General features: G+C 41.7%; 1 protein-coding gene across 2 annotated transcripts in view; it reads left to right on the plus strand.

Moving 5' to 3' along the window:
- The window catches only part of SH3RF2 (SH3 domain containing ring finger 2), a 140298-nt gene that overhangs the window by 57165 nt on the left and 55534 nt on the right, over positions 1-27599 (plus strand). For both annotated transcript variants that reach the window (XM_040406127.1, XM_040406135.1), the window contains exon 3: positions 24056-24325. In XM_040406127.1, the coding sequence (XP_040262061.1) occupies positions 24056-24325 (270 nt within the window). The remainder of the gene's footprint in view (positions 1-24055; positions 24326-27599) is intronic.

Below are 27599 nucleotides of genomic sequence, written 5' to 3' on the forward strand. Positions count from 1 at the left end.
ACATAGGGCGTACAGATACGCCCTTGTGCCCTGGTACTTAAGGACACAGGGCGTACATGTACGCCCTGTGTATTTTCGATCACTGCCGTGCGGCTGGCAGTGATCGGAACCCGGTGCCTGCTCAAATCATTGAGCAGGCACCTAGGCTAAATGTGCGGGGGGGTCCCGTGACCCCCCCATGTCGGCGATCGCGGCAGACCGCAGGTCAATTCAGACCTGCGGTTTGCTGCGATTTCTGCATTTTCTGATCCCCGCGGTCCCTGACCGCGGGGATCAGAAACTTTTGTATTCCTAAAATATATCTGTGTCCCCCCCCTGCACCCCTGAGTGATTTTAGCTCGGTGGGAGGTGCAGGAGGAGGGTTGCGGGCGGTGCGGCAGGCGGGATCGCGATCCCCCGCCCGCCTCCCCTTGAATAATCGTTGGAGTACAGTGGGTATACCAGGGTGCCAGCACATTGCTGACACCCTGGTATAAACGGCTGACATCTGCGATGCGATGTCAGCCGTTTAACCCTTTCCATATAGCGGTCCGTACGGACCGCTGTATGGAAAAGGTTAACAGCTCAGGGAGCTCCCTCCCTCTCCCACCGGGGGGCTGCTGTGCCTTTGCAGCCCCCCGATGGAGAGGGAGAGAGCCCCCAGACAGCCCCCCATCAGCCCCGTCCTTACCCTTCCCCGTCTGCGCAGTTCTGGCAACTACTGAGCAGACGGGGAAGGTTCCTAATGCAACAGGACGGCATCCTGCTGTCCATGGTGCTGAACAGATCTGTGCTAAAAGGCATAGATCTGTTCAGACAAAGTGTAAAATACAGTACAGTACAATATATATTGTACTGTACTGTATTATACAGACATCAGACCCACTGGATCTTCAAGAACCAAGTGGGTCTGGGTCCAAAAAAAAAGTGAATAAAAGTGAAAATAAAGTAAAAATCAAAAAACACATTTATCACTGATTAAAAATGAATTTTTTTTTAATTCCCTACACATGTTTGGTATCGCCGCGTCCGTAACAACCTGATCTATAAAACGGTCATGTTACTTTACCCAAACGGTGAACTCCATAAAAAAAAATATAAAAAAAAACTATGATGAAGTTGAAATTTTGCCCACCTTATTTCCCAAAAAAGGTAATAAAAGTGATCAAAAAAGTCGCATGTACGCCAAAATTGTAACAATCAAACCGTCATCTCATCCCACAAAAATCATACCCTACCCAAGATAATCGCCCAAAAACTGAAAAAACTATTGCTCTTAGACTATGGAAACACTAAAACATGATTTTTTTTGTTTCAAAAATGAAATCATTGTGTAAAACTTACATAAATAAAAAAAAAGTATACATATTAGGTATCGCCACGTCCGTTTCGACCGGCTCTATAAAAATATCACATGATCTAACCCCTCAGGTGACCACCGTAAAAAAATAAAAATAAAAACGGTGTAAAAAAAGCCATTTTTTGTCATCTTACGTCACAAAAAGTGTAATAGCAAGCAATCAAAAAGTCATATGCACCCCAAAATAGATGCCAATCAAACCGCCATCTTCTCCCGCAAAAAATGAGACCCTACTTAAGATAATCGCCCAAAAACTGAAAAAACTATGGCTCTTAGACTATGGAGACACTAAAACATTTTTTTTGTTTTAAAAATGAAATCATTGTGTAAAACTTACATAAATAAAAAAAATTGTATATATATTAGGTATCGCCGCGTCCGTGACAACCTGCTCTATAAAATTACCACATGATCTATGAAACACAGAGAGGAAATGCACCAACCAGAAATGCTACTGACTATACTGGGAAGTCATAAATGCAGGTATTAAAAGCTGAGACTTTCGCCAATATGTTCCAGTCAGGAAAATATCGGAGCCCATCATGCACCACGTCACGGTCACTCAGCATGGCAGAGGGTCCTAGCCGCTGCTCTAACTATGGTGTGAACACGGTCTGGGGGTGATATAATTCAGCTCACAGCCAAGCTTCCACACAAAAGCCCAGCATGAATACTGTGGTAGTACAATGTGAATGAGGCCAGGCTGTGAGCCACACCTATGCCAGACCATGTGATGGAGGTTACCAGGTGCAACAGAGTGTTTGAACACACTCAAATCTAACAAGACAGAAACACAGAAATGAAGTGGCAATTCTGGAGGAGCTGCTCAGCCCCTGACACTGTGGCGTGTCTTTTATTGGGGGAGCAGCCCGACCGCATGCTCCCCAAATAAAAAAAACGCCACAGTGTCAGGGGCTGAGCAGCTCCTCCAGAATTGCCACTTCATTTCTGTGTTTCTGTCTTGTTAGATTTGAGTGTGTTCAAACACTCTGTTGCACCTGGTAACCTCCATCACATGGTCTGGCATAGGTGTGGCTCACAGCCTGGCCTCATTAACATTGTACTACCACAGTATTCATGCTGGGCTTTTGTGTGGAAGCTTGGCTGTGAGCTGAATTATATCACCCCCAGACCGTGTTCACACCATAGTTAGAGCAGCGGCTAGGACCCTCTGCCATGCTGAGTGACCGTGACGTGGTGCATGATGGGCTCCGATATTTTCCTGACTGGAACATATTGGCGAAAGTCTCAGCTTTTAATACCTGCATTTATGACTTCCCAGTATAGTCAGTAGCATTTCTGGTTGGTGCATTTCCTCTCTGTGTTTCATATGTTTATTTGCTCCATTCTGTGTAGTTTGCTTCTTGTGGTGCATGTGGACCGCGTCGACATCCTCCATTGTATGCATATTTTGCTGGGGTGAGTCGATTACTGCGGTCCACATGCGGTCGGGCTGCTCCCCCAATAAAAGACACGCCACAGTGTCAGGGGCTGAGCAGCTCCTCCAGAATTGCCACTTCATTTCTGTGTTTCTGTCTTGTTAGATTTGAGTGTGTTCAAACACTCTGTTGCACCTGGTAACCTCCATCACATGGTCTGGCATAGGTGTGGCTCACAGCCTGGCCTCATTCACATTGTACTACCACAGTATTCATGCTGGGCTTTTGTGTGGAAGCTTGGCTGTGAGCTGAATTATATCACCCCCAGACCGTGTTCACACCATAGTTAGAGCAGCGGCTAGGACCCTCTGCCATGCTGAGTGACCGTGACGTGGTGCATGATGGGCTCCGATATTTTCCTGACTGGAACATATTGGCGAAAGTCTCAGCTTTTAATACCTGCATTTATGACTTCCCAGTATAGTCAGTAGCATTTCTGGTTGGTGCATTTCCTCTCTGTGTTTCATATGTTTATTTGCTACATTCTGTGTAGTTTGCTTCTTGTGGTGCATGTGGACCGCGTCGACATCCTCCATTGTATGCATATTTTGCTGGGGTGAGTCGATTACTGCGGGCCACATGCGGTCGGGCTGCTCCCCCAATAAAAGACACGCCACAGTGTCAGGGGCTGAGCATCTCCTCCAGAATTGCCACTTCATTTCTGTGTTTCTACCACATGATCTAACCTGTCAGATGAATGTTGTAAATAACAAAAAAAAAAAACGGTGCCAAAAAAGATATTTCTTGTTACCTTGCCGCACAAAAAGTGTAATATAGAGCAACGAAAAATCATATGTACCCTAAACTAGTACCAACCCAACCTATCCCGTAGTTTCTAAAATGGGGTCACTTTTTTTCAGTTTCTACTCTAGGGGTGCATCAGGGGGGCTTCAAATGGGACATGGTGTAAAATAAAGCAGTCCAGCAAAACCTGCCTTCCAAAAACCGTATGGCATTCCTTTCCTTCTGCGCCCTGCCGTGTGCCCGTACAGCGGTTTACGACCTTATATGGGGTGTTTCTGTAAACTACAGAATCAGGGCCATAAATAATGAGTTTTGTTTGGCTGTTAACCCTTGCTTTGTAACTGGAAAAAAAATATTAAAATGGAAAATCTGCCAAAAAAGTGAAATTTTGAAATTGTATCTCTATTTTCCATTAAATCTTGTGCAACACCTAAAGGGTTAACAAAGTTTGTAAAATCAGTTTTGAATACCTTGAGGGGCGTAGTTTCTTAGATGGGGTCACTTTTATGGAGTTTATAATCTAGGGTTGCATCAGGGGGGCTTCAAATGGGACATGGTGTAAATAAACCAGTCCAGCAAAATCTGCCTTCCAAAAACCACAAGGCGCTCCTTTCGCTCTACGCCCTACCGTGTGCCCGTACAGTAGTTTACGACCACATATGGGGTGTTTCTGCAAACTAAAGAATCAGGGCAATAAATATTGAGTTTTGTTTGGCTGTTAACCCTTGCTTTGTTACTGGAAAAAATTGATTAAAATGGAAAATCTGCCAAAAAAGTGAAAATTTTAAATTGTATCTCTATTTTCCATTAAATCTTGTGCAACACCTAAAGGGTTAACAAAGTTTGTAAAATCAGTTTTGAATACCTTGAGGGGTGTAGTTTCTTAGATGGGGTCACTTTTATGGAGTTTCTACTCTAGGGGTGCATCAGGGGGGCTTCAAATGGGACATGGTGTCAAAAAAACAGTCCAGCAAAATCAGCCCTCCAAAAACCAAACGGCGCACCTTTCACTCTACGCCCCGCTGTGTGGCCGTACAGTAGTTTACGGCCACATATCGGGTGTTTCTGTAAACAGCAGAGTCAGGGCAATAAAGATACAGTCTTGTTTGGCTGTTAACCCTTGCTTTGTTAGTGGAAAAAATGGGTTAAAATGGAAAATTAGGCAAAAAAATTTAATTCTCAAATTTCATCGCCATTTGCCAATAACTCTTGTGCAACACCTAAAGGGTTAACGATGTATGTAAAATCAGTTTTGAATACCTTGAGGGGTGTAGTTTCTTAGATGGGGTCACTTTTAGGGAGTTTCTGCTCTAGGGGTGCATCAGGGGGCTTCAAATGGGACATGGTGTAAATAAACCAGTCCATAAAAATCAGCCTTCCAAAAACCAAACGGCGCACCTTTCACTCTACGCCCCGCTGTGTGGCGTACAGTAGTTTATGGCCACATATTGGGTGTTTCTGTAAACGGCAGAGTCAGGGCAATAAAGATACAGTCTTGTTTGGCTGTTAACCCTTGCTTTGTTAGTTGAAAAAATGGGTTAAAATGAAAAATTAGACAAAAAAATGAAATTCTCAAATTTTCTCCCCATTTGCCAATAACTCTTGTGCAACACCTAAAGGGTTAACAACGTATGCAAAATCAGTTTTGAATACCTTGAGGGGTGTAGTTTCTTAGATGGGGTCATTTTTGGGTGGTTTCTATTATGTAAGCCTCGCAAAGTGACTTGAGACCTGAACTGGTCCTTAAAAATAGAGTTTTTGTAAATTTCTGAAAAATTTCAAGATTTGTCTCTAAACTTCTAAGCCTTATAACATCCCCAAAAAATAAAATATCATTCCCAAAATAATTCAAACATGAAGTAGACATATGGGGAATGTAAAGTCATCACAATTTTGGGGGGTATTACTATGTATGACAGAGGTAGAGAAACTGAAACTTTGAAATTTGCTAATTTTTCCAAATTTTGGGTAAATTAGGTATTTTTTGGTGCAAAAAAAAATATTTTTTTGACTTCATTTTACCAGTGTCATGAAGTACAATATGTGATGAAAAAACTCTCAGAATGGCCTGGATAAGTCAAAGCGTTTTAAAGTTATTAGCACTTAAAGTGACACTGGTCAGATTTTCAAAAAATGGCCTGGTCCTAAGGTGAAAAAAGGCTGTGTCCTTAAGGGGTTAAACAGCACTTGCACCCCAATAACAAGAACGGTTTGCTGGAATTACAGAGCTGCATAATGGCAATTTGGATCCGCAGTCAGTGCAGCAAGGTGTAATAGGATTGTTCCTATTACCTAGGCTGTAAACTCCCCTACTGAACCCTGTTCTGCTTCAATACTGTGGAATGATTCCTCCCTATCCTTTCCCTGAACTTCTATACAGCAAAATAAAAGTTTTAAAGTATTTTCTACCACTGCCCTAAGCGCCTGTTGACTTCGTCAACTTCGATTCGCTCATCACTATTTATTTTCATTCTTTATTATTTATCTGCTGTCAATATGCATGCCATATCATCTCCCATCTACATCACCAGACTCCTATCTTCTTATCTCCTTCATCCATGGCTATCATCATTCAGTACCTATAATCTATCAGTGAGTTTAGTTTAGCAGTTTATTGTCTGTCAATGCTGATTCATGCTTCATACAGTGTATGTTTCTTTCAAGCATCTGGGTGTTGTGTAGTTCAGCCCTATTGTAAGTCCTGGTAACCCCTATAGGTGAAATCCAGTTCTGCACTCTTACTAACAACAGTTGTCCATTATAGTTTTATGCATTTTTATAGAGGTTTAAAATAAAATCCAAATGACATCGGGTTTTTTTCGGTTGCAGAGGAAGTTGTGTCCAGAACTTTGCATGTACGGTAATTGTCAGCGCAAGTGCATGACACTTCTGGACATTTTGTACCGAATAAATGTCATTTTTCCACTTCACTTAACAGCACTTTCTTTCTCGTCTGTGACATGTAAAAGGGCAGATTGGAAATGCAAGTATAAATCAAGTCCTTGATAGCAATTTTATGGAGACACCTGTTATTTAGGCCAGGTGATGGATCAGATATAGTTTGCTTCCCTTTGGGAAATGTCTGCATTTCATGGCAAAGTTATTTCCAGTGCTATGTAATTTTCTAAGCATGTGTTGTCTAAGCTTGTGATCTCCATCTAAATTTATACGCATTAATTTACACGCAAAATTGTTTATTCTACAGTAATGTTCTGGAAATAGAGATGATATCTGGAAAAAATAAACTGCTGCTTCATTTCATTAGGTGACAAGCATGAAACGTCTCGCTGGAGGGCTTTGTTTCCTTATACCACAATGCCATCATATCAGATACAATTTAAGGCACACTAGTGCAGAGGCGCATGGCCTCCATTGGGCACCATATGTACAGAGATATTCTCCTCTACAATTGGAGGCATACAGATGCACGGTAAAGGCCCCACACACTTCTATGGCAACCCTAATATGTCTTTGAGCAAAGTGAAGCTGTAATGACAAGTGCAAGATCATTTTAATAAAATATTTATAACTTCATTTGACTCCAGTATATCAACTTCTGCTTGTTTCCTGGATCCTGACCCCGTGCTGCCTGAGCTGAACTGTGCCTGTTCAGTGTATTGACTATAAGCCACCTGCCTTGACCTCTGGACTGTTTCACGGATTTGCTTGTACTCTCCCTGCCCTAACCTCTACCTGTTTTCTGACTATGTTTATTGCCTGTTCCCCAACAGCCAACCAAGAGGTAGTTGCCTGGTAGCTCACCTGCAGCGAAAGTCAGATCACTGTATAGGGGGTTAAAGGGTGAAAGAGGACCGGCAGGATAATAGCCTCAGGACTAGCCCATAATCAAACCAGTTGGTTGGCACAGTGGGTCCACACTCGCTACCCATTACATGTAGTCTGTTGTAGTTATTTAACAGTCCACCAGACTACGTGGTTGCCTAGGATTAAAGGGGTTATTCCACAAAGTCAGGATAGGTTATAAATAATGGATTGTAGGGGTCTGACTATTATGATTTTGACAATGAAGGATTGCTGAATTCACTCTCTGAATAGAGCATGTCTACATCAGACCCATAAAAGTGCATGGAGCAGCAGATCAACATGCACTTTACTGCTCCATTTAGAAAGGGGCTTGAAGAACCTTTGTCCTTGGGATTGCGGGAAGAAGGGGGGTTCCAGCGGTTGGACCCACATGACCCACATCTGTCCTGATGTTAGATGAGTAATTTTTGTGGACTAACACCTTTAACCCCATAATGCAAAATAACATACAAGTACATGATCAACATTAGGAGTATGTATGGAGTGAGCTCACATACTGAGCTTCTCCACAGCCGATACCTGGCCACAATGACTGGGATTGGCGATGATGCCAATCCTGGTCATTTAACCACTCAGATGCTGCTATCAATCGTGACCACAGCATCTGTGGGGTTAGGCTGTGGGAGGGGAATTCCTCTGCCTTTTGATCGGAGCCCCTACAGGAAAATCATGGGGTTCCAATCAGTTGCCATGACAGCTTGGAACCTTGTGGAGTTTCCCAGGCCTGTCATGGCTAACTGCCTGAAAATCTCTGCCTGAGGCATGTCTTGGCAGGCAGTGTCTCAGAATCCCATATACTGCAGTAGTATTCTATTGCAGTCCATGGGACAAGCGATCAGAAGATTGCATGTTCAAGTGCCCTAAGAGAACTAAAAGCTAGTGTGTAAATTATTTTAAAAAGTCAAAAATATTAAAAAAAATAAAAATACAAAAATGTCAAATCTCCCCCTTTTCTCCAATTTTACATATGAAAAAAATAAACAATAAATGAACTATTAAAATATATAAACCTATTTTTCCTGCACAGTGAATTCTATAACAGGAAAATAAATAATAATAATTCACAATTCGCCATTTTAGTCAGGAGATGAGCAAAGTTTAGAAAAATTTGATTCAGTAACTTTGCCGAAGCACGCCAAGAAACTTGATTTGTTCCGAATTAATTAGTCATGAATCACTATAAATCAGGTATACTCAGGCCACTCTGCCTTAGGGTATGGCCACTCAGAGTGGCTGTGCTGCGGGCGGGTTGCAACCATGCTGCGGTGAAGAAATATTCAGCCAGCTGCCTTTTATTTAATAATGAAGTCATTCTTCATTGTTAATGGCTGCGTGTCACCTTTAAACAGGGGCTGTTTCTGATATGGGGTTTGGCTGGTAAGGAGGGGGCATAATATGCAAGTTATTGCTGTGCTTGCCTGCAATCTCCTGCAGGTTATTTAACAGTAAACACAGAATATTAATCAGCTCTGGCATACCCACTTCTCCAACCCGGGCACTCTCCTGCCCTACAGGTGGGAGCCCTTCTTCTGCCATCTGCTTTTCCTCCTTTTTCCACATCATCTAATATTGATGAGAATGTCATCAGGAACATCCAGCTCCTCCTCTCTCTGCATCTTGATGACCTTTCTAGGACATGGAGACTGAAGAATGATTTGGAAGAAGTAAAGCCAGGAAAAGATTAGGATGGTGATCATTAAGACCTAGCCCCCCTAAGCGGTGCAGACTGGATGATATTGGTTGGCATGCTGGCAGTGAAATAATAAAGGTTTCCATTTTATTGGTATTGAATTACATATCTTAGTTTGTGCCTGATGTAGGAATAAGTTAATGTAAATAAATGTAAATAAATAAACCTGACCAGAACAAGTCTCTCTGCACTCTCCCCGCACTCTCCTTGCACTCTTCTTGCACTCTTCCTCTCCAATATTATTCTATTAATGGCTTTCAGCAACACTGTCCCTGGCGCATGAGTGCTTGCCACATCTCTCCCTATGCTCAGCACACAGGACAATGGCAGAGACCACGCGGGATGAGGGTTTTATAGAGCTGTGACATCACAGGGGATGGCTGGCTACACTGCATTATGGGTGATCTTGCGTTCCTGTTCTTGTCTACTTTACATTTAGTTTCGCTTTGTAACACATGCAGCCGCCATTTTAGGAAAACCTGATTCATTACCATGAAGCGCGAGAAACATCGGATTAGTTACGAATCAAAGTTTTCCTAAACTTTGGACCGAATTCCACTTTGAATGCTTCGCTTCGCTCAACACTAGTCACAATATCTTTAAGTGATTAAAGTGAAAAAGTCATATGTACCCTAAAAATGGTACCAATAGAAACTACAGTTTGAACCGCATAAAAAATCTCTCAGAGAAAAATCTTCTGTAGACAGAAAAAATAATAATTTAAGAACCTAATAAACCATGTTAGAATTCTGAATTCATGCTAGAATTCCAATACACGGGCCACTGTGCCATTAAAAAATACAATTTCTCCCTCAGAAAATACGCCTTCAAATGGCCATGCGAAAAGAAAATTTTAAAAGTTATTGCTCTTAGCATGTGTGGAGCTAAAATAAAAAATGAAAATGGACACTACTACTATGAGCATTACTGTGCTCCATGGGATGTGTCTTATATTGCAGCAAAGCCACAGTGATTTCAGTGGGAATGAGATGTAATAGCAGACTCTATGGACAAGTTTTGGGGAAAAATAAAAAAAAATTTCCCTCATACTGGACGATCCCTTTAAAATCATTTTTGCATTGTAGGCCACAACCCTCATATATCCAGGACACTGGTGAATATTATGCATATTTGAAACATTTGGGGTTGTTTATTTGAAAACTACTATTCGGCTGTTCTCAGTTTCCTTTAAAAAGCAGTACACATGCCTTTTAGCAATGATTTTTTGGCACTTGAAGTGCCATTTATGGTTCAGTTTTAACTGTTCACAAGAACGGGGGCCACGTAGCCCCGTAGCCGCGTGTGGCCGCTCCATTCATTTTTATGGGAGCACTGAGCATTGTATTCGGCTATCTCCGGAACTCCCATAGAAATGAATGGAGCAGCCACGCGCATGCCCAACAGGCATCTCTATTTATTTCAGGGGGCTGCAGGAAGTAGTACCTCCCCCAATCTAACAGTTATCCCCTATCCCGTGAATAGCGTTTTTGCACCAAATTTGTGTGTGAAGGAAGCCTTGTATACGATATCATTATATCATTTTTCATGCATATTTCTTCATTATCTACACTGAAATGTGTACATCTAGGTGATCCTCTAACCAAGCCAAGTCACATGAATTAACAAGTGCGTTCTTGTCTGTCTGAGCTAAGCCAAATGAAAATAAAGTGATGAGCTTGCAAAGCTAAAAGCATTAATCACTGGATATTAATTAACCTGATGCAATAGTGAATACCTTACCTAGTGAATACCTTTTTCCAAATGCCACCACTGGAATCTGCTGTATTGAATGAATAGTGCCATATTGTTGGGCAACCTCTTTAACAACACACAGTGTAACCATTTCTTTAGATGAAGACTGGTCATAGGAATGCTGACACTGTACATCTGGCCATGCTAGACACAATCTTTTCTTAAAGGGGTTATTCCAAAGGACAGCTCCTTCTCAAGAGCAGACCTCCCCAGCGATCAACTGACTGAGGCAAGTCTGGCTTCTCAAATCCTTTGTGATTACCACAGGCTTAAAGTTTTTTTTCCAGGATTTACATATTGATGGACTATCATACTGGGACCCCGATTAGCTGTATGGAGGGACCACGGCGCTCTGAGTGCTTAGTCCTATTCCTAGGCCATGTGATGTCATGTTTATCGTCACATGGTGTAGGCGCAACTCGGCCTTATTCAAGTGAATGGAACTGAGCTACAATACCAAGCACAGCTGCTATCAAATGGACGGTGTTGTGATTTTTAAGCTGCAAGGAGGCCGCTGCTCTCATCAGAGCTCCAGTGAGCACCACGTCTTGCTAAAACAGCTGATCGGCGGAGGTGCCACGAAGCAAAAACCATAGGTTATCAGTATGTAAATCCCAGAAGTTTTCCTGGGGGTAAATATTGATGGCTTATCCCCAGTATAGGTCATCAATATCTGATCTGTAGGGTTTGACTCTTGATACCCCTGCTGATCAGCTTTTTAAAGGGCCCTTGATGCTCAGATGAGTGCTGCGGCCTCTTCATGCTATACCAAACATGGTGCCATATATTGTATAGCGACTGTGCTTAGTCTTGCATCTCAATCTCATTCACTTGTATGGGATCGATTGGCCATGTGAATGATGGTTGTGACATTACAGGCCTAGGAAGAAGCAACGATGTTCACCAGGGTTCTGCAGCTCTTTAAATATGTAATGTGCAAAGGTGTCTAGAGTAGGACCCCAAATGATCCTGAAGATAGGTCATCAATATTTACTTACAGGGGTTGTCCAATGAAAAATATTCTACACTTTTCAAACCAGCACCTGGATCTGAATACTTTTGTAATTGTAATAAAAAATTTAGATAGCTACTGAGTTATTCAATAAAATTTATCTGTATAGTGCCACTTAATTTTTTATTTCTTTGACCTGCACTATGAGATGGCCACACATGCTCAGTTTGATCTTTCAACTGCTTCCTGAGCTGTGATAGGGAGAGAGCTCCAGTAGAAGACACGACTCCTGAGCTGTGATAGGGAGAGCATGGACACACCCCCTTAGCTGCAGCAAAAAAGACACTCCCCTTGAGCTTTCAGCTTGATATAAATCTAGCAGAGCAATGAATGGGGAGATCTCTGGATCCATGTGAGGTACAAGGCTGGTTCTAGCTTTATTAGAAAGAGATTGTCATGTACTATATATTGTCTGATTTTCATTTTATACATTAGTCATGGGATAACCCCTTTAAATGAAAACCCCTTTAAGCAGAGGAAAACCATTTGATAGGGGAAATATAGTATTAACCTATTCAGATGCATGCATTACCATAGTACAGGACATGGACATGCTGAGTCCTCCAGAATATAATTCGCTCTTTGTAGTGACCTGCACAAGAGAATGACAACCAGAGGACTGCCTCCAAGATAGTCAATATACCATGATAAGCCATATGCATAAGACAAAGATTAGACTAAACTTTCTTAGAAGTGCAACAAATAATTCAGATAAACTATTCGAAAATCAGTGATAATACCATAATTGCTGGCTGCGTTGGTAGCCGGATGTCTTCGGCAGATAACAGAAAATTTGGCACTGAACCCAGGCATTGGGGTGTGTCTGGAAAGGTAGGAGACATCCTATTATTGGCAGCGGGCAGATATTATATTAAAGTTATTTACCAGACTGGTTCATTATAAGTTTATATGGAGCCCAGATCAAGAGATATTAGAGTACACAGAACTCCCTCTCCCTGAAATAGCTGGATTATCCTTATAGACTCTGTGCTGAAGAAACATAAAAAAAAAAAAAAAAACTCTGGATCCGAAAAAATATAACCTATACTATTTATTACACTGCCTAAGGACATTTTTGCAACAGTTTTTTATCAATCAATGTGATAAGGTATAAAAGAAAATAACTAGAATTAAACAAGGCCTTCACCGTGTCATGGAAAAGTGCAGTGGAAAATTGGATGATTGGTGCGGGGCAGCCTCCTGTAATCTTTGTCTGCCATCAATGGATCACTTTGAAGATGCTTCTCTCACATCTTAGCAATAACTGCCTCCCACTTTCTATTTTCTGATTACATGGACGTCTGGAAGGTATGATTGCACCCTTGCCATGAAGCATTATTAGAGGACAGCATTTCTTAAAATGTCACTCAGCAGATCCCTTTATCGAAAGGAAGTCTATGAGACAATTACTAACAAAAATTCTGATATAACCTAGACAACATATAATGTTACTCTTTTCTTCTGTTGATTATAAAAGCCATTCATGGGCTGAGGAAGCAACGATTTACGTGTAAGCAGCTGCCATGACACTGATCTGCCATTCCTCCACATACTTAAAATCCACTGGCACCATCACGAGTTTTATCCCTGTACATTTGTAAGGGGGCGTTCACATCACTGTTTAATTTTCTGTTCTTCTGATCCGTCAGAACAAAAGAAAAAAAAGCAGGATCCTGTAAAAAAGAAAACAGATCCTGACGCATCATTTGGCATCCATTTGAGCCATTTCCATCTGAGATCCATTTTTTTTAGATGGGAAGAAAAAGTCCTGCATGCAGCACTTTTTTTCCGTCTAAAAAAATTATCTCAGATGGAAATGTCTCAAATGGATGCCAACTAATGCATCAAAATCCTTTTCTTTTCTTTTTACAGGATCCTATTTTATGTTTTTTCTCGTCTTCTGACGGATCAGAAAAACAGAAAATGAAAAGGAGATGTGAGCTCTCCCTAAGCAGTTCCTGTTCACGTCAATAGGTGCTGTGTATGGGAAGCAGAGCACCAACCTTTCATTAAGGAGAACCTGCCATCAACTCTATGTTGACTTCATGGAGGGCAGCATACAGCAGTGGTAGAAATGTTGATTTCAGCTGTCACTCATGAGTCAATCTTAAAGGGAATCTGTCAGCAGTTTTATAGTGTCCTCACTAAGGGCAACATAAACTAGTACAGATCCCCTTAGCAAAATGCTGGAGAGAACTGTGGGAAAGGGGAAACCAGCTCATGACTAGTAGGGACTCTTCTCCGGCAGCCGTGACTCTTCTCCAGCAGGGGCTGCAAATATTATACAGCAATTTCACTCCAACCACTTAATTTTAACTCATGAGTGGCAGACCACTGGAACTCAATGCTGCCCTAACCTAAAGCTGTAACGTGTCCGATATCCACACGTTACAGGATCCACGCCTCAGGAACAACCAGAAAGTTTTCGGGGGGATAAGAGAATTCTTCCCAGTGAGGAACAGCTGCTATCCCATGAACATTCCACAGATTTAGCCGTCCACTATCACTATTCACTCACAAGATAAAAGCTTGTAAAACTGCACATAAAATATCATTGTGGACTTTACAGGAAAGTCTGCAAGGATTATTTAATATGCTGTTTTACAAGCTTTTATCTTGTGAGTGAATGAAAGTGTTTTGCTTATTTTGTGCATTGGGTACGTCACTATTGCGGTATTCTTTTGATCGAGGGATACCGCTGAAGTCATAGGCACAGAAAAGAAAGAAACTGACGCCAACGATCACTTGCAGCGCAGAGTAGTGGAGATTGAAGCTGGTGAACAGCGCTTCTGTGAAATGTTCCTGGGAGAGCAGCTGGTCCTCGTTGGGAAGAATTTTCTCATTCCCACGAGAACTTTCTGGTTGTCCCTATGGTGCAGATCTGGTAAAGTGTGGATATCTGACTGTGGGAATATACTGTAGATCTATTCTCTTTTTTAGGACCCTGCAGCCAGTGGTGCACAGAAGAAAAGGGATTATTATATAAGCAATGTCTGCCATAGACATAAGAACCATTAAAGATGATTCATGGCCAAGATAGGAATAACCTGGGTAAGCACCTGCTGGGGGTGGCAGGGTTTACAGAAATATCCAATCTGCTGCACTCCATTATTTCCATAACTTCCTTTGCAGCGAATGGAAGTAACGCAAATGGTACAGCACAGCAAGTTCCGGAAATGGCATAGGTAGCTGTGCTACAATGTTTTGGAGCTTCCAATCATTACAGAACTTTAATCTCCCATATAACAGATCCACATGAGAAGATTTGTGAAGTCTGATATTGGAACGAAAGCGCTCTGAAGGGTGTTCAAACAAATCTGACACAGCATTGTAATCAACTTGCCATTATTTCCATTGTGTGAGACTTACTTAATGAGCAAAGGATAAGGGATTTGATAGTTTTATAGATCCCTTTCATTTTGACAATTGATGGAGATCCTCTTTACAGGGTTGTCCAAGTTATTCATAAAGCTACCCAAAGGCAGAATTAGTGATAAAATAATGAAAAAAGATATGCTCACCTATTTTACCCCCTTCTATTTTAGCACCACTGTCCCCGACCTCTGTGCTGTATAGCCCATGTGATGCGCCTGTAAACCCCATGTGATCACTGCAGCCAGGGCTAGCCTCAGTTGTGTAGGGCATGAGACCACAGATCAGATGTAAGTGATTGACTGCAGCGGTCACATGGGGTATACAGCTGCAGCTATGTCAACATAGTCTAGTGGGGAGTACCAGAACTGCAGTGGAAGAAGTATTAGGGAATGAAATAAGGTGAGTATACCTTGTTTAATAATTTTTTCATAATTCCTGGATTTTTTAATACCTCTGACAACCCATTTTAAACAGCCAATGTTGGCAGTAATCACTATGGTCTTGGTTCTTTATCATGGACGTTTTTCTACCAGTTAGAAAATGATGGGATCCAATTTAAAAAAAAAAACTTAATTAATACTGGGGTCACTATGATTATAAAGCCATACTTCATATGAACAGTATTTTCAGATTTGGGTTTGAGTTCATCCATAGAATATGTATTGCCATTGTTTCATGATTTTGTGCATTTATAGCCTTTAAGCTACACCTGGAACTTCAGGCTATCCTTTTGATAATTTGAACATATTGCCCTTATGATATCTTCTAGGGGTGTATACAGGTATACATTGCGATCATTCCATTTTCTTTATAGGGCACATTCATTTTTAACCAGTATTACTGTACTAATACTGTTTTTTGACCAACACAGCCACCAAATGATGTTCGACAGTGAGGGTCATACATGAAAGTGCTGATGAAGTGTGTGGTGTTAAATTGTTTCCTGATATAAATGTATGGAGGTTGTTTGTCTTGAGCTCAAAATCCCCTGCTTCCCTTCAAATACAGTTAAATAATACAATTGCACTTGCCTGGTTCCACCACTAGGTGGAGCTCGTGAGCTTCCCGAAGACTGATTTATTATGGAAACACATTGGAGTGACTTATATCCATATGCCATGAGCCCCCACTAGTGGTGGCCATGAGCAGCCAGATTGTAGTTTATAAAATTCTACATATTTGGACCTATTATGATTAAAAAATGTAATGATATGTGGACCTTAAATTGTATAAATGCATATACCTTTCATGAAAAGCAAGACACTTATGTATTTGTCTGAGGATGAAATTACAGTTAAACAGGTTATCCCATGTTTAATGTAAAAAATGAAAATCAGACGTCTTATACTGTAGTACATGACTGTGGTACATGACAGCCTTGTATCTCGTATGGATCCAGAGATCTCGACATTCATTGTTCCGATTATACCGCTAGATTTATATCAAGCTGTCAGCTCAGGAGGCATGTCCTTTCTGTTGTAGCTAAAGGGGTGTGTATTTTCAGATTCAACTCTCTCCCTATCACATCTCAGGAGGCAGTTGTAGGATGGAATTGAACATGTGCATCAACCTCAGCGAGGTGGACAGAGAAATAAAAAAACAAACAGCAGGTGGCGCTATACAGATACATTTTATTAAATAACTCAGTTGTTATACAAATTTTTTAATTACATGCCACTACAAAAGTATTAAGATCTAGGGACCAGTTTGAAAACTGCAGAATATTTTTTGCTACAACCCCTTTAACACTTCACTAATCATGTACTTGCCCCATTTATTGTTGAGCTGCAGTGTCTGTCGTCATGTTTTCTTATACATAACATGCATAAAATGTAATACTAGCACCAGCAGATGACTCAGGATGTTTTTTGATTGCACTTCTTTGCATTTCCTACACTGTGATCATTATAAGATGTTTTAGTCATCTCTATGCAAAATGATCAAACAGATGATACTTGTACAGGACATGTGCAGTATCATTTTACGGGCGTTAGCGACAACCAGCTTAATTGTCATTGGTGTGTGCGTTTGGATAGAATTCAGTGTTTATTTAAAGTGAAGACAAAGTGTGAACATGTAAAATGTGTACTGAAAGGTAATCTGTCAGAACATGCCACAGAATACAATGCCAAGAAAATAGTACTCTTGGCCAGCTCTGCCTAAATCCTTCCTTGACACTCCCATTACTTATTTCTTCATAAAATTCATAAATGCAGGTTCTTAAAAATATATAATTCTAATTATTTCCGCTTCATATAGAGTTTTATTATTGTCATGCCTTTATGTGCTTATCAATGTTTTCTAGCCCCTGAAAAAAAATTATGCAAATAAGTTGACAAGAGCCTAAGGGGCTGTACTTATCTGTGTTGGAGCCCCGCTCCTCCCACCCTCTTGTTCTCTCCACCTCCCTACCTTGGTGATGTCATCATGAAGCCAACTCTCAGACAGACGCACATCTCCTTTTTGTGTCTGCCTGCGCCATCTGTTACCTGTTGTTGGCAGTGGCTTCAATAATTAAGATGGTGAAAAGAGGTGAAAACAACAAGATGATTAGAGGAGCGGGGCTCTGTTTGGATGGGCACGGCTGGGCTCCAGCCCAACTAAGTTCAGCCCCTTGGGCTCTTTTCAACTCATTTCCATAATTATAAAAAGTTATTTTTTTTCTTCGTGGGCTAGATAAGATTGATAAGCACAAAGGCATATCCCTAAATAACATTAAGAGAACTATACAGACATCCTGGTTGGTGACAGACTCCCTTTAAAGGGCAGAATGGCCAGAAAACACAGAGAAATGTTAAAGAAGGAGAAGGCAGGCTGAGCATGCATATGGCTGTGAACAAGTGTCCTGGAACCCCCTTTATTTGGAGGTCCCACAGATCACCATTGCATTTTTATTACTTTATAGGGGTTGTGTCATCTGAGACATTGGTTGCTTATCGCTAGGATATGCCACCAATCTCAGACAGGTGACGTTCCCACCTCTGGCCCAATAACTGAGCGACAGCGCACCGCTTATGGTATATGTGGGGTGCTCTCCATTCACTTCTATTGGACTTCCGAAAATAGCCAAGCGAGTGTGCTTTGCAATTTTTGGAGGTGCCATAGAAGTGCTTGGCTATTTTCTGGTCTCCCATAGAAGTGAATGGATGGTGGTGTGCTCTCATTTATTTTGGGCCCCCATTTTAGAGATAGATGCTTGTCCCAGAGATGGGACATGTACCTATCTGATATTGGTGGTATATCCTACAATGTAGTGGGAAGCTAGAATAAAATTCCAAATTGTGTGAAATTGGAAAAAAAGAAGCAAATCGACCACAGTTTTACAGGGCTTGCTTTTATGGCATTACATATGTGGTAAAAGTGAGCTGTTCCCTTCATTCTCCAGATCCGTAAGATTACAATGATACCAATTTATATAGTTTTTCTTGTGTTTTAATATTGAAAAAAGAAAAACTTTGAAAAAAAAAAAGTTTTTGAACACATATTCTTAACCCCAATATCTTTTTAGATATTACCCCCATATCTTTTTAGATTTATTAGGTCTGTGGAGCTGTATGAGGACTCATTGGATGATCTGAATCTGTAGTTTTTATTTATAACCTTTTGGCATATGTATGATGCTTTTTATTCAATTTTTTGGGGAGGTGAAGCAATGAAAAATGGTGAATCCGCCATTTTAATTTTTTTTTCTGTTATGCCATTCGCCATATTGGATAAATATTTTTACAGGTGATTTTAATTTTAATTTTTTTAAAAACTTTTTTTAAGTGACCCTAGGTAAGTATAACAAGCAATCATTACATTTGCCATTTCTGTTTAGTAATGGTAATTGATCCATTACTCAATATGAAATACAGTATATTCCAGTGCAGTGCTGCCTCCTACAGGCCTGTATTGGAGAATACCTATGATAGGCATTGGAGCCTCCAGCAAGTTCCGGCCTATCAATACCAGGCAACAGCTTCCCCAATCTCAGGCAGGGAAAGCTGTTACTGCTGCGGGAGTGCTTCACTCCCACATTTCACCACTCAGATGCCATGGACATTGCATGTATGGTGGTGATCGCCTAAGTGTTAGGCCTCGTGCACACGAACGTGTGCGCCCCGTGGCTGTATTGCGGGCCGCATTTGTGGATCTGCAATACACGGGTGCCGTTCCGTGGGCATTCCGCATGACAGATGCGGACCTATTCACTACAGTGGGTCTGCAAATCCGGAAATGTGGAATGGTGCAGAACAGAAGCACGGAACAGAAACCCACGGAAGCACTACGTAGTGCTTCCGTGGGGTTTTATCCTGTACTTCCATTCCGTGAAAATATAGAACATGTCCTATCTTTTTGCGGAACGGGCAGATCACGGTCCCATTAAAGTGAATGGGTCCGCGATCCGCTGCCCCACGGTATCATAAGGCCTCATGCACACGACCGTTGTTTTGGTCCACATCCGAGCCGCAGTTTTTGCTGCTCGGATGCGGACCCATTCACTTTAATGGGGCCGCAAAATATGCGAACAGCACTCCGTGTGCTGTCCGCATCCGTTTCTCCGTTCCATGGCCCCACAAACAAAAATATAACCTGTCCTATTCTTGTCCATTTTGCGGACAAGAATAGGCAGTTTTATCAATTGCTGTCCCTGCTGTTCCGCAAATTGCGGAACGCACACGGATGCCATCCGTGTTTTGCGGATCTGCAATTTGTGGACCACAAAACACACTGGTCGTGTGCATGAGGCCTAAGTCTGGAACGGAGCATCAGATCAACAAAAGAAAAAACGCGTTTTAATCAGGTGAACCACAGCTATGCAAACAGTTTGATAGGGATGTTGCTGGTGACAGATTTCCTTTAAGCTGAGGGTGCAGCATTTTTAAGGGATTTCCAATTTATCTTTTAACATATAATTGTGTCAGATACGTGAGAACGCAGCCATAAAAAAACTATAAAAAAAAAATAGAATTAATATAGCAGCAGAATTTATTATTAAATGAGATGGAGCCAGCGAGGTACAAAATGGAGCAATTAGAATATAGGATTGTAGTAAGGGCATGATGAATTGTCCGCTGAGCTTTATAATTCATATCTAAACATGCATTTTATTGCAGCAGTAAGCCATGGAGCTTTCCTTTATCCCAGAAGACTTAAATAGAGCACAATATATTTCTCGTTCCAGACAAGAGGAAGAGTTGTTACAACCTGTCTAGCCTTCACCACCAAGCACTTACTGTGCCAGCAGTTGGTTGACTTTTTCCCCTACTTAGAAGCTAGCTAAAAGCCTAACAGTGTTATTCTTGCTATTAGCATTATTATATCGTTGGGGGTGAGCGCCGTGCAAATATTCTTGAATGCTGCTTATTATATCGTATGTTTGTTGTGTAATCTCTGGAACATGTTTAGTGTGTTGCGACACACTGCAGTCTTTTCCATATAGTGATGTCAATGATGATGGTAAAGCTAAAGGCAAATAACATAGTTGATGTGTTGTGTCTGGCACAGAAAGGTTTACATAATCGAATCTGATATGTGTGGCATGGTGCCAAGTGGATACTCCCTATACAAGAGAGATATATGGCATATATGGCTCTGTCAATCTAAAAGGAGATGCAAAATAATCGTGGAGCCCCAGTTATGGGTCTTCAATACAGTGAGGTGTGTGCAAAGGGGTGTGCCCATTTTTGAGATCACCAGATCCACCATATTAAGTGGCCCCTGTGTCAAGATCCAGCTCTGTTACCAGCCTTAAGGATGTGACAAGGTAAAAACCTAGGCCAGTTATCCATCCACAGACAGCTGTTTCTGGGTGTTGCCTCTCATCAGAATGTTGTAGGATTCTGTCTAACCGAGAGCACTGCCTAGGTGACTACTCAAATAATAGCTCCTCTTGGCGAGACCAGCTATAAGTAGCTGGTCTCCCCAAGATCAGCTATTGTTTGTTTACTCTAGAAGGAGAGGGAGGGGCTGGCAGAGGAAGCAAGAAGGGCAAGGGTGCACAAAGTGGCTTGGGCCCACCCTCTGTGCACTAAACAGCTAATTTGCATATGTATTAAGGGTATTTTTTCTCCAGAATGAAGCAACAGATAACTGAGTGAAAGATTGATGATAGGTAAAGTCCACTGTGCATTAAATACACAGTTACATACCCCACTTTTAACACAAGAAAATCCATTGAAAAAGTCTAGTTAAAATTTGCTGCAAATGTTTATTTAACACCATAAAGAATACCAACACGTTCATATTTTATTAATTTATTTACTTATATATAGCACCATAATAAGCTGTTGTGTGTGTCATATGAGGAATACCATATATCTTGTGCCATTATATGATTTGTACTCTGCATTTATCACCCGCTTTCCCCTCTGCAGGCTCTATCTCTAATTCACTGTTGAGCTGGTAGGTGGAGACTAGTTGCTATGATGTCTCCTATACACTACACATGGGGCAAACAAGAGCATCTGTGCCTCTGTCACTATTTTTAATATGCAGAGAGTAAGTGGTCACCTCTTAAATAGACAGTACTATAGTTACACCTGTGCCCTCAATGAGAATTGTAACCATTATCTTGTTGCCCCATGTGAGACTGTTTTTAACCACTGAGCCAGTTAAAGTGAGACCAGTAAAAGCCATTGTTCCTGTTACATCTGCGCCCGCTTGTTTCCTTCCGCCACCCTAAAGTGGTGTATTACCTCTCAGAGGACAAAAATCAGGCTTGAGATTTAGCCAGTTCCCTCCAGTTCTCCAGATCCGGTTGTTAAAATTACAACTGGATCGGGGAACCGTGTTACCGGCTGAATCCCGATTTGGTGCTCTGGCAGGGGCAGGGCAGCTAGAGATGTTTGCTTCCATTGCTTTGCACGCCACTGATAGTTTAGCTCCTTACTTGGGTGGTATGTTTGTGTAGTGTATATATGGTGTATTTATGTATGTGTACCATGTATATGGTGTATTTATGTGTATCTGTGTTGCATATATATGGTGTATGTATATGTAAACATGTGTAGTGACGCCGCATGTCCGCCGTTGAGTAGGGAACCTGTTGTTAAAAATTTGAATCCCACCCCTGACAAAAATCCTTTCTATAAGGCCTCTTTCAGACGGGCGTTGCGGGAAAATGTGCAGGTGCGTTGCGGGAACACCCGCGATTTTTCCGCGCGAGTGCAAAACATTGTAATGCGTTTTGCACTCGCGTGAGAAAAATCACGCATGTTTGGTACCCAAACCCGAACTTCTTCACAGAAGTTCGGGCTTGGGTTAGGTGTTGTGTAGATGTTATTATTTTCCCTTATAACATGGTTATAAGGGAAAATAATAGCATTCTGAATACAGAATGCTTAGTAGGTGATCAATTGAGGGTTAAAAAAAAATTAAAAAATTAACTCACCTTCTCCTCTTGTTCGCGTAGTTCCCGGTCTCTTCTTTACTTCTTAAAAGATGAGCTGTGGGCTAAAGGACCTTTGGTGACGTCAGATCACATGCTCCAATCACATGGTACATCACCGTGGTGATGGACCATGTGATTGGAGCATGTGATCTGACGTCACCACAGGTCCTATCCGATAGTTCATCTTTTAAGAAGTAAAGAAGAGACCGGGAACTACGCGAACAAGAGGAGAAGGTGAGTTAATTTTTTTATTTTTTTTTAACCCTCAATTGATCACCTACTAAGCATTCTGTATTCAGAATGCTATTATTTTCTCTTATAACCATGTTATAAGGGGAAATAATACAGTGAATAGACTGTCACCTAGCAACCATGCGTGAAAATCACACCGCATCCGCACTTGCTTGCGGATGCTTGCGATTTTCACGCAACCCCATTCACTTCTATGGGGCCTGCGTTGCGTGAAAAACGCAGAATATAGAGCATGCTGCAATTTTCACGCAACGCATAAGTGATGCGTGAAAATCACCGCTCATCTGAACAGCCCCATAGAAATGAATGGGTCGGTATTCAGTGCGAGTGCAATGCATTCAACTCAAGCATCGCATCCGTGCGGAATATTCGCCCGTGTGAAAGGGGCCTAAGGCCTCCTGCACACGACCGTGTGGCTTTTTCAGTGTTTTGCGGTCCGTTTTTCACGGATCCGTTGTTCCGTTTTTTGTTTCCGTTGTGTTTCCGTTTCTGTTCCGTTTTTCTGTTCCGTTTTTCCGTATGGCATATACAGTATACAGTAATTACATAGATGAAATTGGGCTGGGCATAACATTTTCAATAGATGGTTCTGCAAAAAACGGAACGGAAACGGAAGACATACGGATGCATTTCCGTATGTGTTCCGTTTTTTTGCGGACCTATTGACTTGAATGGAGCCACGGAACGTGATTTGCGGGCAAAAATAGGACATGTTCTATCTTTAAACGGAACGGAAAAACGGAAATACGGAAACGGAATGCATACGAAGTACATTCAGTTTTTTTTTGCGGAACCATTGAAATGAATGGTTCCGTATACGGAACGCAAAAAACGGCCAGTAAACGGGGAAAAAAAACGGACGTGTGCAGGAGACCTAAGGACTGGACACCCCACACACATACACTTTCAGATTCACACAAATATCAATTAGCTGTATAAAATAATGTAATCAAGTATATTCCAAAAATATAATAACACTTAGTGGGGAAACATTTCATAATCCTGTTTGTAATATAGTGTATTTGCTTGACCATTTCTCCTGTTAGTACAGCATGGTTGCATTTGCCCATAAATTCAAAATGGTTCTTCATTTCATGTGTTTTTTTTTAATCAGATTACTGAGATTGTAATTACTATTATAATTTTTCAATTCATAGTAAATTATATGATTTTTATTAAAGAAAAAAAGAATAAAATCAGGTTAGCAGCGAATAAGCCTTCCTGTTTAACCTGATTGTTTTCCCTTTAATAGGTATCATGTGCTAAAGCAGTGTCAAGCTACAGAGGGCAAAACCGCAGTAACCTTTCCTTTAATAAAGGAGACATAATAATCCTGCATCGGCAGCTGGATGATCATTGGTATCATGGAGAAGTTAATGGGGAAACCGGTATCTTTCCAGCAAGATCAGTGAAAATTCTACAAAAAATAGATCAACCTCCCGCTCTTTGCAAAGCTTTGTACAACTTCGAATCGAAAGACAATGGCAAAGGAGAAAACAAAAATTGTTTGAAATTTGCAAAGGTATGCTATGGAAGAAGCACATATCATTATGAAGTATACTGTAAGGACTCCTGCAAATGACCGTATCCGTTTTGCGGTCTGCAAATCACAGATCCACAAAATATGTCTGTGTGTATCCTGCAATGACATCCATGTGCTGTCTCTTTTATTTTGTTGCAAACTTATATAAATTAATGGGTCCATTTGCAATCTGCAGAAAATGTGGATTGGACAAGGACAAAAAATACGATCATGTGCATGAGGCTTAAGGCTGGGTTCACACCAACACTTTGATTTCCATTGTTAGGAGCAGGACAGGGAAAATAACAAAAGCAGCAGAAGTGTCAAATAACAGAAGTTTACTACAATAGGATGCATCAGGTTTCTGTCATAAAACCCATTTGGCCAGACAAAACTGTATTTTGTCCCCATTTTTTACTAAATCTAAAAAAGCCTACAGCCATATAATGCCCTGCAATAGCAGTACAGTTATATTTGATTTACTGACATAGAAAAGTAAGTGCTACCCGCCTAACCTACCTTTTTCAGACAATTTTTTTTTTAAATAAAATTTCTTCAGCTTAAAGGACACTGACAGGCCCAATAAGCATATTTAGCTATATATATGACTGCACAGGTCTTCTAATGTGTATTAAAATCGTATAAGTATACCCCCTGTCCACCTTATAAATACAGTAAACTCATGTTTTATAACCTGATAGAATCGTCTTCTTTCTGCCCAAGGGGCGGCGTTTCAGCTTCACTTGCGCCCAGCCAGCTGCCCCCAACCGCCGTTTTGAAGCGCCGCCCATCTCATCAATATTCACTTCGCTGGGCGGCTTCTGCTGTCCCCGACGTTACGAGATCCGGCGCATGCCCAATACAAAGCTATGGGCATCGGACTCCATTTCATCTTCAGCGCATGCGCCCGACACCCTCACTGGCCAGGATCACATCGCGCCTGCGTCCCCTCTGCTTCTTAGAGGCCGCTTCAGCCTCTGCGTTCTGCGCCTGCGCCGGGCACTCTTCTGAGCAGCGCTTCAGAGCGCTGCTCTCAAAGACATCGGGGACATCAGAAGCCGCCCAGCAAAGTGAATATTGATGAGCTGGGCGGCGCTTCAAAACGGCGGTTGGGGGCGGCTGGCTGGGCGCAAGTGAAGCTGAAACGCCGCCCCTTGGGCAGTAAGAAGACGATTCTATCAGGTTATTAAACATCAGTTTACTGTATTTCTAAGGTGGACAGGGGGTATACTTATATGTTTTTAATACACATTAGAAGACCTATGCATTCATATATATAGCTAAATATGCTTATTGGGCCTGTCAGTGTCCCTTTAAAGGGAATCTGTCACCTGCTTTTACCATTTTAAGCTGTCTCCATCGCTATGTTCACTAAAGTACCTTATTTCCAGCAGTCTTCTTTTTACTTTATTTCGTTTTGTCCTTTTGATATAAAAGCCCTTTTTATGATATGCTAATTAGGCTCCAAGGTGCCCAGAGGGGCGTTTTTTTCCCTCTTCGGTGCCCAGTGACGCCCCCCTGCAGTGCCCAAGAACGCCTCCTGATCCTGAAATAACCTCCCACAGCCCCCTCCCCACGTCATAGTCTACCTTCTAGAAATGCCCCGTCCTTCTTCCTGTCGGCGGCCAGAAAACTCGCGCAGGCGCAGTACCGCCTGCGGCCTGCATGATCATCAAGCTCCTGAGGGCAACAGCCTCAAAAGTCTCACTGGGCATGCGCCGAGCCCAGTGATGTAACCTGAGCGCTGTTGCCCTGAGGAGGTTGATGATCGCGCAGGCCGCAGGCGGTACTGCGCCTGCGCAAGTTTTCTAGCCGCCGACAGGAAGGAGGAGGGGGCATTTCTAGAAGGTAGACTGTGACGTGGGGAGGGGTCGGAACCTTTGCCGGGGCTGTGGGAGGTTATTTGAGGATCAGGAGGCGTTCTTGGGCACTGCAGGGGGCGTCACTGGGCACCGGAGAGGGAAAAAAACGCCCCTCTGAGCACCTTGGAGCCTCATTAGCATATCATAAAAAGGGCTTTTATATAAAAAGGACAAGATGAAATAAAGTAAAAAGAAGACTGCTGGAAATAAGGTACTTTAGTGAACATAGCGATGGTGACATCTTAAAATGGTAAAAGCAGGTGACAGATTCCCTTTAAAAGGGTTCTCCGGGAATTAAGAAAATTAAAATACTTATGAATTAGTTTATTATAAATATAATCCTAAATCCCTTTCATTAGTTATAATGGCTTCTTTTTTCTAGAAAAAATAAAACAGCCGCTGTCCTATTAGTACACACAAAATCTGTCCTAATCACACAGCAGGACAAGTTACTCGACAACACTGAGCTAAAGAGCTGCCTCACCCTCCTCTGTGCTCTACTTGTCAGGGATTATGATCCTGAATACAGATGATAAAATCTCTGTAGGAATGGCGTTCATGAGCAGATGGACAGGACAGACTGTGGTAATGTGTGGCTGTGGTAATGGAGACTACATACAAGTGCTGCTACTTATTAGCCACATCCCTACCCTCCTCTCTGTACTTCATGTCTCCTCATGAACTCCATTCCTACATTCAGGTGAAGATAATATTAAACTGTATTCATTATCATAATACCTGACATGTAGAAGAGGAGGGTGAGGCAGTTCTTTTGCTCAGTGTTGTGAAGTAACTTGTTCTCCTGTGTGATTAGGACAGGTTTTGTGTGTACTAATAGGAAGGCGGCCATTTTATTTTTCCTAATAATTGCTCCATAGACAAGCCATTATAAGTAATGAAAGGTATTTGGAAATATATTTATAAGTAATATTTAAATATTTTTAGTAATTTTATTTTCTTAATTCCCAGAAAACCCCTTTAAAAATGGTCAGAAATCTAGTTAGTTGCCCTTTGTATTCTTTTTGCCTGGGAATGTTTGATGCATGCATGGTGTGAAATGAAACTAGTTGCCCCTGCATGTAGCTGCAATGAACTGCACTGCACTGTACTTTAAAGTCATGCCAACTTAGCTACATAACTGTGCTATTTAGTTAAATCAGCATGTCACAGAAACTGCAGCAACGCATATGCTGCATGTGAATTTACTCCAATACCTTAATCAAGCCCTAGGGATGGAAATCTGTTAGGCCTCTTTCAGACAGGTGTCCCGGATTTGCTCCGGATGCGTCCCGGGTGCATTGCGGGAAGCCCGTGCGAGTGCGCACACAATTTCAGTAAATTTTGACTGTGATTGTGTTGCGTTGTTCAGTTTTTATCGCGCGGGTGCAATGCATTTTTTAACCCCTCAATCC

The sequence above is a fragment of the Bufo bufo genome, chromosome 1 (assembly GCF_905171765.1).
Source record: "Bufo bufo chromosome 1, aBufBuf1.1, whole genome shotgun sequence".
NCBI classification, from domain to species: Eukaryota; Metazoa; Chordata; class Amphibia; order Anura; family Bufonidae; genus Bufo; species Bufo bufo.